General features: G+C 24.1%; 5 protein-coding genes across 5 annotated transcripts; 2 read left to right on the top strand and 3 right to left on the bottom strand.

Moving 5' to 3' along the window:
- Positions 1-3,110: 3,110 nt before the first annotated feature.
- On the bottom strand, positions 3,111-3,740 carry ARP (asparagine-rich protein; the record flags this gene model as incomplete). Its single annotated transcript, XM_029003619.1, has 1 exon — positions 3,111-3,740. One exon carries the CDS (start codon positions 3,738-3,740, stop codon positions 3,111-3,113), a length of 630 nt encoding a protein of 209 aa, XP_028860547.1.
- Positions 3,741-6,885: 3,145 nt separating this feature from the next.
- Positions 6,886-8,179, top strand: PmUG01_05039900 (conserved Plasmodium protein, unknown function; the record flags this gene model as incomplete). Its single annotated transcript, XM_029003618.1, is given in 2 exon segments — positions 6,886-7,557; positions 7,571-8,179. The coding sequence occupies 2 exon segments, from the start codon at positions 6,886-6,888 to the stop codon at positions 8,177-8,179; spliced, it is 1,281 nt and encodes a 426-aa protein (XP_028860546.1).
- Positions 8,180-9,734: 1,555 nt separating this feature from the next.
- Positions 9,735-10,483, bottom strand: PmUG01_05039800 (BSD-domain protein, putative; the record flags this gene model as incomplete). The annotated part of the gene is made up of 2 exons (XM_029003617.1): positions 9,735-10,084; positions 10,423-10,483. The coding sequence occupies 2 exons, from the start codon at positions 10,481-10,483 to the stop codon at positions 9,735-9,737; spliced, it is 411 nt and encodes a 136-aa protein (XP_028860545.1).
- Positions 10,484-11,101: 618 nt separating this feature from the next.
- On the top strand, positions 11,102-11,904 carry PmUG01_05039700 (AP-4 complex subunit sigma, putative; the record flags this gene model as incomplete). Its single annotated transcript, XM_029003616.1, has 2 exons — positions 11,102-11,283; positions 11,646-11,904. 2 exons carry the CDS (start codon positions 11,102-11,104, stop codon positions 11,902-11,904), a joined length of 441 nt encoding a protein of 146 aa, XP_028860544.1.
- Positions 11,905-12,815: 911 nt separating this feature from the next.
- On the bottom strand, positions 12,816-13,745 carry PmUG01_05039600 (conserved Plasmodium protein, unknown function; the record flags this gene model as incomplete). The annotated part of the gene is made up of 1 exon (XM_029003615.1): positions 12,816-13,745. One exon carries the CDS (start codon positions 13,743-13,745, stop codon positions 12,816-12,818), a length of 930 nt encoding a protein of 309 aa, XP_028860543.1.
- Positions 13,746-15,064: the final 1,319 nt, after the last annotated feature.

Raw genomic sequence — 15,064 nt, 5'->3', positions numbered from 1 at the left:
AATAACTCTCTACAAATTATAAGATACACTTTACTATTTTTCTATCTTTCTTTTTTCATTTATCATATTTTCAATTTTCATCTTCTTATTTAGTACGTATTAATATCTTCCTTTTATATATATATATATATATATATATATATATATATATATATATATTTTTATTTCTTTTTATTTTTTTTTTATTTCCCCCTTTCTCTTTGCTGAAAAAGGTGTAGCACATTTATTATAATTTACTAAAACGGGAATTTTATTTTTTAATTTTTCTTTTTTTTATAAAATAGAAATTAACACAAAAAAGGAAAAGAAATTTTTTGTTTTTTTTTATAATGATTTTTAAAATACCATCATGAGGAAAAAGTAAAACAAGAAAAAACAAAACAAGAAAAAAGAACACATATGTATGTGTAATTATTCCTTTACACAACTAAGATAAATTATAACTTTTTTTTTTTTTTTTTTTTTTTTTTTTCTTGTAAATTTTAATCATAAAATTACATGTGTATACCTTTTGGACAAATAGAAATTTTTCTTTTCCACAATGAGTGAACGTATATGTATATATACACATGTATACACATTTGTACGTTTATGTATATATACACATGTATACACATTTGTACGTTTATGTATATATACACATGTATACACATTTGTACGTATATGTATATATATACATGTATACACATTTGTACGTATATGTATATATATACATGTATACACATTTGTACGTATATGTATATATATACATGTATACACATTTGTACGTATATGTATATATATACATGTATACACATTTATACACATATATACAAATATATATACTCATATGTGTACATGTAAATTCTTTTTTTAGCATTTTTTTTTTTTTTTAATATATTTTATTACCATGTATGTACCATGGTGCAACAAGAAATTTTGAAGCTTATTGACGAGTACGTTTTACAAACACATGTTTGTACATGTTCATGAACCATCTTTTGTTCTTCTGTTCTTTCATTTTTCTATTTTTACTTTTTTGCTTTTTTATTTTATTACTTTTTTGCTTTTTTATTTTATTACTTTTTTGCTTTTTTATTTTATTACTTTTTTGCTTTTTTATTTTATTACTTTTTTGCTTTTTTCCGTTTTTTGATTTTGCATATTTTTTTTCAAACATCTTGTGGTGTATACCCGTTTAATTTTTTCCTTCTTTTTTATTTTCCCTTTTCTCTTTTGAATAGTTTTGATAAGAAAAGTAATATAAAAATTTACGCATTTAACGTTAAATCATTTTTTATTATTTTTTTTTTTTTTGTAAACCCTCTAAAGATATTTTTATTAACATCCAGAATAGCAAGTGTAATAAGTAATTATAAAAATTTTATTTGTATTCTACAATGTTTTTTAAAAAAAAAAATAGTCAGGATTATATAATACCAAATTTAAGCATCCATGTTTTTGTGTGTGTGTGTGTGTTTATATTTTTATATGTACGCACTAAGTGTATTATTAACATGTTCATAATTCAGAAAAGAGAAAATTTAAATTTCCCCTAAATGTTACATATAATGCAATAAATGAAGTCAAAATATATGTGCGCACACACCAATGAATTACCGAGGAAAAGTATACATGTAAATAATACATGCGTATAAGAGCAAATGGACACATATATATATATATATATATATATATACATATGTATATTTGTATATTTGTGCGTGTGAGTAAGCTTGAAGGTTGTACCTCTTTTTTCTTGCGTATTAATGAAGATTACATTTGTGCGAAAGCCAGAAAATAAACATTACATATATAAAATTTTAAAGCACTTTCTCATTTTGGCGGAACAAAAATTTGAATATTTATAAAACACAGTCATACATGCTACGCAAAATTTTTATAAATTATTTGTCTTTTGAAATGAATATATTCTTAACGGAGTTAGTCAAACGTTAAAACAATTTTACTATATAAAGAGAGTGAAATATATTTGCTTCTAATGTTGACATAGTTACGTTCTGCTTTCAAGATGAACGCGAACAAGAGTTTACTTAATCCCTAACTTTTGTAAATATACACATGTGTATTTATTCATGTGTGTACTTAAAAAAAAATTATGCTCTGTTTGTAAGCGCAGTCTCCATCGTCAAGCTTCCCCATTAATCAAATTTAAATACCAGTTTCTGCACAAATTTTATCTTTTTCGTTATGCTACATTATTATACAACTGTTTTATAATTCTTAAATTATGAACGACAGTGTTCAATAATTAATTTTTTGTTCAACCTTTTTCAAATATAGCACAGCATTTACACAGTTATACATGTACTTACTCAAAAATTGATTGACTACATTTTTGTTTATCCAAATGAAATGTTTTTTTCTTTTTATTACATTTACATTTATTTCATACATGCAATTTAATATTTAGTAAAGGATACTATATATATAAAATATGTACGGAAATGCAGTCTTGTGTTGTTTCCGCCCCAAAATTTAGCCCATATTTTGCGTTTATTTCTTTTGTAAGCTGTAAGAATGCCTCATCAGCTCCTAATACATCAAGTTATAAGAGAGTATACACACGTATATTATATGTATACATATATATATGTGTGTATATGTATACATATACGTATTATCTTATTTTTTCTTTAAATTATTCCCCTTTCTCATCGTATATACGTTTTCATTCCGAACTTCTAATATTATGAACGTGTACATAAAATGTTGCAGGATAAAAATGTGCAATATAAAACATTTTTTGTGAAAAAAATTCTTTTCAAAATGGCCATGTTTTTTAAAAAAAAAAATTATTATGATTATATAATGATAATTAAAGAAAAGGAAAAAATATTTTCTTATAAAAAAACAAAATAATAAAAAAAACAAAATAATAAAAAAAAGAGCGTTTATAATTATGCAATATGCACTTAACTGTTATGTTCATTAATGCAATATTTAATGAAACGTTTAAAAATTTTCTTGTTTTATTTATCAAGCTGTTGGGAAACTGGAAAATTTTAAAATCAAGATTAAAAGTGAAAAAGACAAAAATGAATTTATTTTTTCGCGTTTTTAGCGTTTTCCGCTTTTTTTTTTTTTGAAAGAGTGCGCAAAAACGAGCTCTATGGCACGCCCATCAACTGCAAGCCCGTTGTAAAAACCTTCGAAACGACATGCCCTACTATTCCTGAAGCAGTTTTTGGTAAGCTGGAAGGATGATAAGCTACGGGGGGTGGTGGAGGAAGAGCCGTATATGCACTGTTATTAGGATTATTGTTCTTGTTATTCATCGGATGGTTATAATTATTTGGTTGCATATTATTCCCCTTATTATCATTATGGTTATGATCATCAATACTATTATTATCACTTTCCTCATCATTACTACTATTATTTTCACTGTTGTTGTCGCTTTGGTTTCCTCCATTTTCATCCTCTTCATCATCGCTGTCTTCATCGTCATCATTTTCATTCTCTTTCGATTTGGCTTTTAAAAATATGAACGATTCATTTTTTTTTGCTTCTAAAGAATTCTTATTCAAATGTTCAGAATTATTATGCAGTACTGCCCTTTCCTTATTTTCATTATGCGTTTTGACGTTTTTTAAATTTAAAAAAGCTGTTTTATTATCTAATTTATCTGTTAACTGAGTATTACCAAACACACGATTTTTCTTTCTTAAAACACTTTTCCCATCAACATAATAACACATAAAAAGTAAAAATAAACTTATAGTCTTCTTTGTACACATTTTAGATAAAAATTTATAAAAAATACATAAAATGTTTCAACTCTATTTCATAATTTACAATTTTTTAAATAATCTTATGTGCGTAAATTCCATTATAATGTTTTGTTTGTTCCCCCCGTCCTTATTTTTTTCCACCTTGAATTTAACTTATTATGTTGTAAATAATGCTCTCCTAATTAATTTTTATGTCTTCGATTTATTATATTACCCTTGATTTTATGCATAAATATGTCTACATATGCACATACATATATATCATACATATATATCATACATATATATCATACATATATATCATACATATATATCATACATATATGTATATCATATACGTATGTTCATCACGCACGAATGTACACTGATATGTCTTTTTTCGTTTTTAAAAAAAATTTCATTCTTTGTACACACAACTGAAATATTCGATATGTTGTAAAAAAGAAACATAACAAAAAAAAAAAATTAATGTCAATCTTTACTATAAAACAAAATTCCTATTTTTTTTTATTTTTTTTTGTTTATTGATCTCAAAAAATTGATTTTTCAGCAAAAATGTATATACATGTGCATATATGTGTGTATGGTTAATATATACAATTCGCCTACATGTGCATTCGCATATTTCCATTTTTCTCTTCGTTAAGTGTGTATAGACAGGGCACCAACATGCAGAATAAGTTACTGGGTTGAACTATCAATTCACGCATTAACAACTATGCGTTAAAAAATTAAATAAACGAATGAATTATAATCTTTAAACTTTTACATATTTCCATGTTTTCCCCTTTTATATGCTGTAAAGAAGGAAAAAAAAAAAAAAATAGAGCGAATAGACCAAAAAGACCAAATAGACCAAATAGACCAAATAGACCAAAAATACCAAATAGACCAAATAGACCAAATAGACCAAATAAACCAAAAATACCAAATAGACCAAATAGACCAAATAGACCAAATAGACCAAATAGCGCGAAAACAAATGGGGGAAATACATCCCTATAATGCTAACCATCAACGGTTATTAAATAAAGAAAAATTTTAAACATCAAAAATATTTTTATCCTATTTTGTTCATTTTTTCTTTGAAAATACTTTTTCCCCTTTTTAACTGTTCTGAGGATTTATTCTCACATTATGCTTAAAAAATGATAGAGTTCTTTCCTTCCGTTTATAAAGAAATATTATTAATTAGTGAAGAAGTGATGTCTATACAAATAATAATTATTCTTTTATACAAATAGATAAACAAAACAGCGAAATAAAAAAATCTTTAAATAAGAAAACGAAGATAATATAGAAATTATAATTGCTAAGAAAGTGTTACAAAATTGACTAGTACTATATATATTATTCATGTGTGTACAATGTAGATTAATATGCACAAACTTCTGTACATGCAAACATACACGTGGACTTACAAACGCATATTTATATACTCATCTAATAATAAAAAACAACTGCATTCATATCTTTCAGCACTAATGAAATATGCAATTTTATATATATATATATATATATATATATATATATATATATCATAACAGCTGTGCAGAAATGCAACTATTTCGTTTGATAAAGACAGAAAAGTGCAATTTCGCATGAACAGTTCATAATAAAATTTTCTCTTAATTTGCCCTTGATTTGTCCTTGATTTTTTTCATAATCTTACATCATTTTTACCTCATTTTTACCTCATTTTTACCGTATTTTTATAATATTTTCTTAATTTTCTCATTCGTTTAAACATTTATTCTTCCATGTTTGAGAAAATTTCATCAGAGAATAAGAAAATAAAAAAAAAATAAAAAAGAATAAAAATTCTTATCTTTTTCCTGAATTTTAAATTTCCATTTTCATATTCAATTCCGTTTTTCTCTTTCCTTTTAAAAATATAATATAAAAAAACCATCCTCATTTATATGGAGATACATATATATATATAGATCGTAATAACAATTAACGCTTTTTTAAAAATATCATTTTTTTTTTTTTTCTCATAGTTTCACCAATATATATTTATACATACGTATACTATTCCTTTGAACATTGTAAAAATAGCTTTTAAACTTCAAATTATGCATTATGCCAGAAATAATATAACGAAAGTATTTTTTATCATTTTCAATTTTATATACATATATATATATATATATGCGTACGCATACATAGATATATGTACGTATGTAAAACAAATCAGTGTGTTTTCATTTTCTTTATTGTATTTTGCTCTCCTTACACTTTTTTGTAAGCATTTTTTATGTATACACATTTATGCAGCCATGTTTGTACATATTATTACATGCCCCCTTTTTGTAATACTAAAATTATTTAATTTTTTTCTCCGTTTTGCGCTTGCACTAGTAAAAAAAAATATGTATATGTATATTTATAAGCATATGTATATGTATATGCATATGTATATATGTATATATATATATATATATACACTTTGCATATATTGTACAACGCCGCATAAAAAATGTTGAATTAATCTGAATAAAAAAAAAAATCTACCTGTATTAACTGTGCAACACATGAATAAAAAATATTAGATAAATCTAAAAAATAAAAGTAAAAAAGAGCAATGAAAATAGCAAAAAAAAGCAAAAATATATCAAAAATAGTATAAAAAATAACGGCAAAAATAAAGGCAAAAATAACGGTAAAAATAATGGCAAAAATAATGGCAAAATTAATAGCAAAAATAATAGCAAAAATAATGGCAAAAATAATGGAAAAATAATAGCAAAAATAATAAACACGTAACACTATAAATAATGCAGTTAAAGTACCATATCCCGCCGCAATACATATTTTCCTTTAGACGATTATTTTCTCTTCTGTTCATAATTTTTTTAAAGAAAATTTTGTTGCATTGAAAAATCGCATATTTTATTTTTAGTAGACACAAATACTACAAAATTTTCCTATTTCGAAAATTATTTTAATAATAAAATGTGCAAAATGAAAAAAATAGAAAAGAAGGAAAAAATGTAATTCTTTACACAAATTCGCATATATATATGTATATATATGTATATGTATATATATATATATGTATATATATGTATATATATATATATATATACATATATAATATTATTATACCAAAAGGAAAGAAAAAAAAAAATAAATAACAAAGCGGAAAATGTTTAAATTAAATTTGGATAGCTATTATTATATGTATATAAAAGGTCTATTTAAGAGAAAGCACCTTATTGTACTTTTAGTTAACCTTATTATAATTTTATCTTTTCATAAAAAGACAACAGGCAATTTTTACATCTTAAAAAATTATTTAAATATACTTGGTTATATAGATAAAAAACAAGGAAAAAATTATAATATTATAAAAGAAAGTCATTATGACCCAAATGAAACAAAAAAAAAAAATACTTGGGAGGAGGGTGGTATTCCATTTTTAATACATACAACAGAAGATACAAATAATTATATAGATATAAAACAATATAATAACTCATTTTTAAAATTTTTAAAAAACTACATACATATAAGAAACAGTTACCTATACAAATGGAGTTTCTTTTATAAAATCATAACTCCTATAAACATTTTAGTAAAAGAAAGACAAAATTCAAATTTAGAATTAATAATAAAACATGAAGATATTTTAAACAGCATAGTTAAGATAACTTCACTTGTAATACAGGAAGATACAAAAAACAATAAATTAATTAAAAAACGTACTTTATTATCATTAACTAAAAGACGTAAAAATAAAAAATCTCGTAAGGACAAATCTTCAAGAAAAAATAAGAAATTAAGAAAAAAAAAAAAAAAAAAAAGGAGAAAAAAAAAAAAAAAAAAAGAAAAAGAACAAGAGGAGAAAAAAAAAAAATAAAAAAAGGAACAAAAAATACCAAGATGATGATGATGAAGAAGAAGAGGAAGATATAACAAATGAAAAATACCAAAAATATAAAAGAAATAGACGTAGAAGAAAAGATGATGATATACCAATGATTGAAGCTTCTACATCGTATGAAGATGACGATTATCGGAACAGAAAGAGAATGATTGATGAGGATAGTGAAAATGATGAAGACGAAGAGTATCCCATTGAAAAGAAAGGGAAAAGGGAAAAAAAAAAGAAACATATCGATGAGGATTTAGAACTTGAACTAAAAAAGAAAAGGAAAAAAGCGAGAAAAAGAAAAAGAAGAGACCATGACGATGAAGAGGAAGAGGACTATATACAATTTAAACCCAAAAGAAAAAAATTAAGGGCCGATAAAGAAAATGATTATACATATAAAAAACATGATTTAGATGAAGAAGATATAAAAGAAAAAAAACATGAACTCGAAGAAGTAAATGATGTTGTCAGTGAATTATCAACGAAAAAACATCTTTTAGAAAAAGCTGAAGATCATATGCTAAAATTGCTCAAAACCATTCATTCGTTAGAAACAAAAAAGTAACCACAGAGCTATTCCATTTTATTTATATGTTAGCTTTTGCATTAAAGTGAACATATTTTACTTATGCGCACATACACATAAGGATGAAGAATGTAGAGTTATTTAAAAAACGAAATGCGGTTAATGAAAAATGTGCACTCTTAATTTTTTTTTTCTTGTTATTTTTGTTTTGCCTATTATTTTTTTTGTTTTTATCTTTGTCTTTGTTTTTTCTATTATTTTTTGTTATTGTTTTTTCTATTATTTTTTCTATTATTTTTTCTATTATTTTTTCTATTATTTTTTGTTCTTGTTTTTCCTGTTTTTTTTTTTTTTTTTTTTTTTTTCTCTTTGTTTTAATTTTATAAAATAATTTTTAAACTTTTTTAATTTTTATTTTCATAATTCTTTTACATTTAATCTTTAATAAGACAATGCAAAAAAAAAGAAAAATATTAAATATTTTCAAACTTTCATGCCACAAAAAAAAAAAAATAAAATAAAATAAAAAGCGAAAAGAGAAAAGAGAAATGGTAAATAAGAAAGACAAGAGAAAAAAATAAAGAAAAACACAGAGAAAAAAATAAAGAAAAACACAGAGAAAAAAATAAAGAAAAACACAGAGAAAAAAATAAAGAAAAACACAGAGAAAAAAATAAAGAAAACACAGAGAAAAAAATAAAGAAAAACACAGAGAAAAAAATAAAGAAAAACACAGAGAAAAAAATAAAGAAAAACATAATGAAAAAAATAAAGAAAAAAAAAAAAAATCAAACAAATACAAAGAAAAAACAATTATATTGTATCATTCTTTTCGATTATAACTTCACAGTTATCTCTATTCCGGTTAATTCGAATTATGCTAACCCCCTTTTTTTTAATGCACAGAATTTATTGGTGTGCCCTGAGGGCAAGTATACGATAAACACGTTTGCACCTATATGTGTGCATGGGTATATATATATATATATATATATATATATATATATATACGAATATATGTATATGTATGTATACGTATATAGGCCTATATACTGGCTAATTTACAAACATACAAACATATATGCACACATATATGTACTTCTCTTAAATGAGATCAGGGTAAAATCTGGGACAATCATGCCTAAGTGTATTATAATGCCCTTATGTGCCTTGCATTAGTTTAACTATTTTTGTGTCCTTTACAATTACGTTCTTTTTATATATCTACTAAAAGCAACTGCATTAAAATCTATATACATACATATATATATGTATGTATATGTATATATGCTCACCTTAGAATACTTCTTGTCGAATTACCAATATTTCAAGCTTGTCCTTAAAACATATGATATACCCCACGTGCATTACGCCTTAATTCATATTTTACACATATTCGCTCATAAATATGTTCATATATATTTTTTTCCTTTTTTATGGGCATATTTTAAAAAGGTGTGTGACAAAAAAAAAAAAAAAAAAAAAAAAAAGCTAGCTGTAAGAATTTTCAATTTTCCACCAAATGGCTAGCAAAAAAAAAAAAAAATAGATATATATATATGTATGTATGTTTTTTTTTTTTTTTTTTTTAAATTCAATTTTTGGTACATTTGAATGCTTCTTTAACAATGATCATTTTTATGGTAGAGAAGTATCTAAGCCAAAATTCATTTTCGCTGATTAGTTTTGGAACAACATTATATCTTACTTTTTTTAAATTATTAATTTCTTTTAATAATGATTTTGCCCACAGAACAAAGTTCTCATCAAAATGAAATGCATCTAAACTATTTCCTTCTGTCATATGAAAGAAGGTTTCTTCATCCATTGTTATATCCTTTATATATTCAATTATATTTTGAATTGTTATAATGCTTATATCTACATTTAAATCATGACTTCCCCATTTAATAATTTCATTCCAGGGAAATTTTAACTCGAATTCTTAAAAAAAAAAAGGTACACAAGTATATATAGTATATGTACGTATAAATAGATGTACACTTCAATATATGTGTGTACACAGGTATGTGTTTTTACTGCAAATGCATGCTTGCGTAAAAATATTTATAATGGTCAACATTGCTTTGAAATAACACGACCAGACAAATTTCTAAATAGACTCTGGCACGGAAAACATACATATGTGTTCTTATTTATGGACGTGTTTGTTTCACATGAGCAGTCATATATATATATATATATATATATAAACGATATGTATGTACATAAAATAAACAATATAGGTAAACATATCTCTTTTTTGCTTAAAAATAATAAACCTTTTTCATACTGCATTTCACATAACTCATATTTCTTTCTCCTGCTATGCTTATTTCCCATTATAATAACAGAATTGTACCTAACATATAATATCATTTCTGCATTACTTCGCCTTTTTTAACTGCTCTTAATTTTAAAATATACAAATTAATATTCATATTTTAAAATATACATATTAATATCCATATTACATTTAAACGCAAAAATTTAATTATTTACCAAAAAAAAAAAAAAAAAAAAAAAATCAAAAAGTTAATACATTAAAACATCAATACATTCATACGATAAAACATCAATACATTCATACGATAAAACATCAATACATTCATACGATAAAACATCAATACATTCATACTATAAAAAATCAATACATTAGTACGATAAAACATCAAAACAATAAAACAATGTACGTAAGTTTAGGCCAAATACATAACTGCTTTACCGAAAGAACAAAAAAAAAAATTAAAATTATTTCCTTTTCAAAAATACCATATGCGTGTTTCATATGGTGTATCTCTTTTTAGTATTTTATTATTTTTTATTTAAATGTATACATGCTTATAATGTGTATGTATTCAAGTACTTTTTCCTTATTTATACATTCAATTTGCATATTTAATTTTATGCCTTTTTTTTTGTTTTATTTTGTTTATTTGAATATACGACACAAAAGCTAAAATGATTGAGTTTTTGTTAATGGTTAATAAACAAGGGCAAACCAGGTTAAGTCAGTACTATAACCACTTAAGTATCGAAGAGAAAACAATATTGGAGGGAGAACTAATAAGAAAATGCTTATCTCGAGTTGATTATCAGTGCTCTTTTTTGCAGTATAGAGAATATAAAATTATATACAGAAGGTTAATTAATGCATAAAAAAAGATGTATATTTTTCCTCAAATGCTCTATCAGTTGAAAGTTGTTTTCACAAGGAAAAAAGGAAAAAAGGAAAAAAGATAAAATAAAAAAAAAAAAAAAAAAAAAACTACTAAAGCACAGCTGACCTTGTGTCCTTATTAATTTGTTAAAATGCTAATACAAATATGCCAGTTTATATTTGTATTTATTTGTACATATACGTGAACATCCACACATACATATGCACATACATACGTATACACACACAAATGTATATACATGAATGTGTACCACCATTTGTTCATTCACTTATTCCACTCCATACCAATTCCGTATTTGTTTATTTTTCCTCCATCTTTTTTAGATATGCTAGCTTATATTTAATAGTCGGTGTTACAAACCAGGATGTTAACGAATTTGCCATACTTGAAATGATTCATAACATTATTGAAATTCTAGATAAGTATTATGAAAATGTTTGTGAACTGGACATCATGTTTAATATTGATAAAACTCATTTTATAATTGATGAAATTATTTGCAATGGAGAAATTTGCGACATGAACAAAACGAATGTACTACGACCAATTTTGTTAATGGACAAATTCTCTTTAAAAATGTGAAAAAAAAAAAAAAAAAAAAAAAAAAACATACAAAAGGAGCAAAAACTACCTGACTTAATCAGGAATGTGCTATAGATTACAAAAAAAAAAAAAAAAAAAAAATTATGCACAAGCTAGGTAATCTGTAGATTATTATCTTACGTCAATTTTATTTTTATATTTAAAAAAAATAAAATAATCAAATGGTGAAAGTAATAATACAAGTGTAATAAAAAATGTTTATGTACAAGTCAGAACATTTTTTTACACTTATTACAACTGCTTAATTTTACTGAATTAATAAAAAAAAAAAAAAAGGGAAAATAAATCAGCACCATTATCCAATAAGTTTTGAGAAAAAACGAGGAACTATATATTATTTCTAATTGGGGAAAATGAAGGAAAATAAGAAAAATAAGAAAAATAAAAAAAACTATGTAAAAACGACAATGTTATGCGCATAACAACATGTTTATTATAATACCCAGGTATAGTGGTGAATATCTACTAAGTTTTATGTGAAAAAGGATGAGAAGAGAAGAGAAGAAAAGAAGAGAAGAAAAAAAGAGAAGAAAAGAAGAGAAGATAAGAAGAAGAGAAGAAAAGTAGAAGAGAAGAAAAGAAGAAGAGAAGAAAAGAAGAAGAGAAGAAAAGAAGAAGAGAAGAAAAGAAGAAGAGAAGAAAAAAAGAAGAGAAGAAAAGTAGAAGAGAAGAAAAGAACGAGGTATTTATACATGTACATACATATATGTATATATATTTATATTTGTATGTGCGTGTACCTCTACAAAGTGGAAATGCTAAACAAATATATTCATTAAAATATGATTTATATATTTTTTGAAAAAAAAAAGAAAAAAAAAAAAAGTGTTCACATTTTTTAGCTCAACTTTGGAGAGAGGTAATAATTTTTTAAAAATCCTGCAAAGATATCATAGTGTATAATTCTCTACAAAATTACAAAGAATACCATTCTGACAATATAAACAAGAATACATATGAATTTTTAATAAAATTGCTTTGTTTCTTGCAATAGTTTCATCGCCATACTTATATATGGGAAAAAAGTACTTATGAACTTTATTTAATTTATCTTTAAATTTAAGAATGAATTTGTTATTTTTTATCTGTATTCCATTAATTTCCAAAGAATTAAGTAAATCCTTTTTATTTTTATTTTTTTTTTTATTTTCATTGTTTTCTCTATTTTTAGTTTTGGAGCAATTTGTTCCATTTTTTTCAAAACTTTTTCTATTACAATTATTAACGCTCATTTTTGTTTTATCTTTTTTCATACTTATATGTAATAATTGTCCTTTATCATTTACTAAATTTTTTGAATTTTTTATTTTTTTATCGTTTAACTTTACAAAAGCATTTTTACCATCAGGAACTTCTGAACTTGTTTCTTTAATGTTATTAACTATATTACTATTGATGGCCATTTTATCTTTGGTATTCCCTCTCGGTTCCATTATTGTTGTCATTCGTGTTATCGATTTACTTTTACCCTTTTCTTCTACTCCTACAATTTTTGATATGAAATTTTCTTTTTTTTCTCCTCTTTTATCATCCCTCTTTTCTGCTTTCATTTCTGCCTGTTTATAAATACACGATACCTTTTTATTATCCGATGCGTAATCATTTCCACCCCTCCCATTATTATAATCAACCCAATTCACTCTTATATTGGCGATTTTTCTATTTTTATTATGCTCCTCTATACTATTATTTTTGTGTCCGTTTGCAAAAATTATATTATTATTGCTATTCTTACAGTCTTTATTTCCTTCATTCACGTTAATATGATGATTGTAAATTTTATTAACGCTTTGACAGCTTCTTTTTTCGATTTTTTTCATTCCAACTTTTAATGTTTCTCCCATTAAAACGTTTTCAAGGAACTTTCTTCTTTCTTTTTTTTTACTTATTTAAATTTTATTTTCTCTTTTTATAATTATGGCAAGTATTATACCTTTATATTATGGTTTTCCTTATGTGTTTTTATTTATTTTATTCTGCGTTTATATGGCATATACGTATATATACATATATATATATATGATGTGTACACTTAACTTTTTGTGCCTTCCTTTTACTTTATTATCCGTACACTTTTATATTTTCTCATTTTTGTTGTTTTCCCTCAAAATTTTTTTTTTTTTTTTTTTTTTTTTTTTTTTTTTTTTTTCCTATTTTGCGTGTTAAACAATGCTTACAAAATGGCCATTCCTGTCATAATATTATTATTTGTTTTATTGTAGTTACTCATTTTATTTCTTTCTTTCGTCTTGTACATTTTTAATTTTTTTCATTTTTTCATTTTTCTCATATAATGCATAAGCTACATTTCAGTTTAATTCTCTTCTACATTACACATCAATTCACATTTTACAAACATTACAGAGGATATACAACAAAATAATAAATGTTTTTCGAAGAAGCATATTTTTACGTGTGTAATAGCTATTTATTTCTCTCACCTGTGCTTCATGCTTGTATGTATACGTACATGTTTCATTAAAAAATAAAAAATAAAAAAATAAAATAAATAACAAAAAAAAAAAAAAATTTGCATGAAAATAAAATATCCTCTCTACCCCGATCTTCCTACATATTTTATAAATTTGCCAATAAAATGATGCTAGAACCATGTAGAAGTAGTTAAATAATGTTCAGTTATATCAGGAGAATACAATCATCGACATTAATATATAGAACTTAATTAAATCCTTGCAATGTTTATATATATATATATGTGCGTGTGTACTTAAATATATATATATATTCATATAAACATACGAATTACACATCTTATGCGCAATTTTTTTTTCACCTTCATTATGACCTGAACATGTCATAATATACGAAGTAACCGCTTTACATCTTATGCACAAATATGATTGGCATAAATTTTGAGCATACATTTTTTTTTTTTTAAGTTGACAAAAAAGAGAAAACACTTTTTACTTTCACTTTTACTTTCACTTTTACTTTCACTTTTACTTTCACTTTTACTTCCACTTTTACTTCCACTTTTACTTTCACTTTTACTTCCACTTTTACTTCCACTTTTACTTACACTTTTACTTCCACTTTTACTTCCACTTTTACTTATTTTTTTTCATTCTTTTCCTTTATTTTACAGATTTTCGAATTTTTTTTTTTAATATTTTCACAT

This window comes from Plasmodium malariae (assembly GCF_900090045.1).
Source record: "Plasmodium malariae genome assembly, chromosome: 5".
NCBI lineage: Eukaryota > Apicomplexa > Aconoidasida > Haemosporida > Plasmodiidae > Plasmodium > Plasmodium malariae.
Note: the sequence above shows the minus strand (reverse complement) of the source record. Positions and strands in the feature narration are given on the sequence as shown.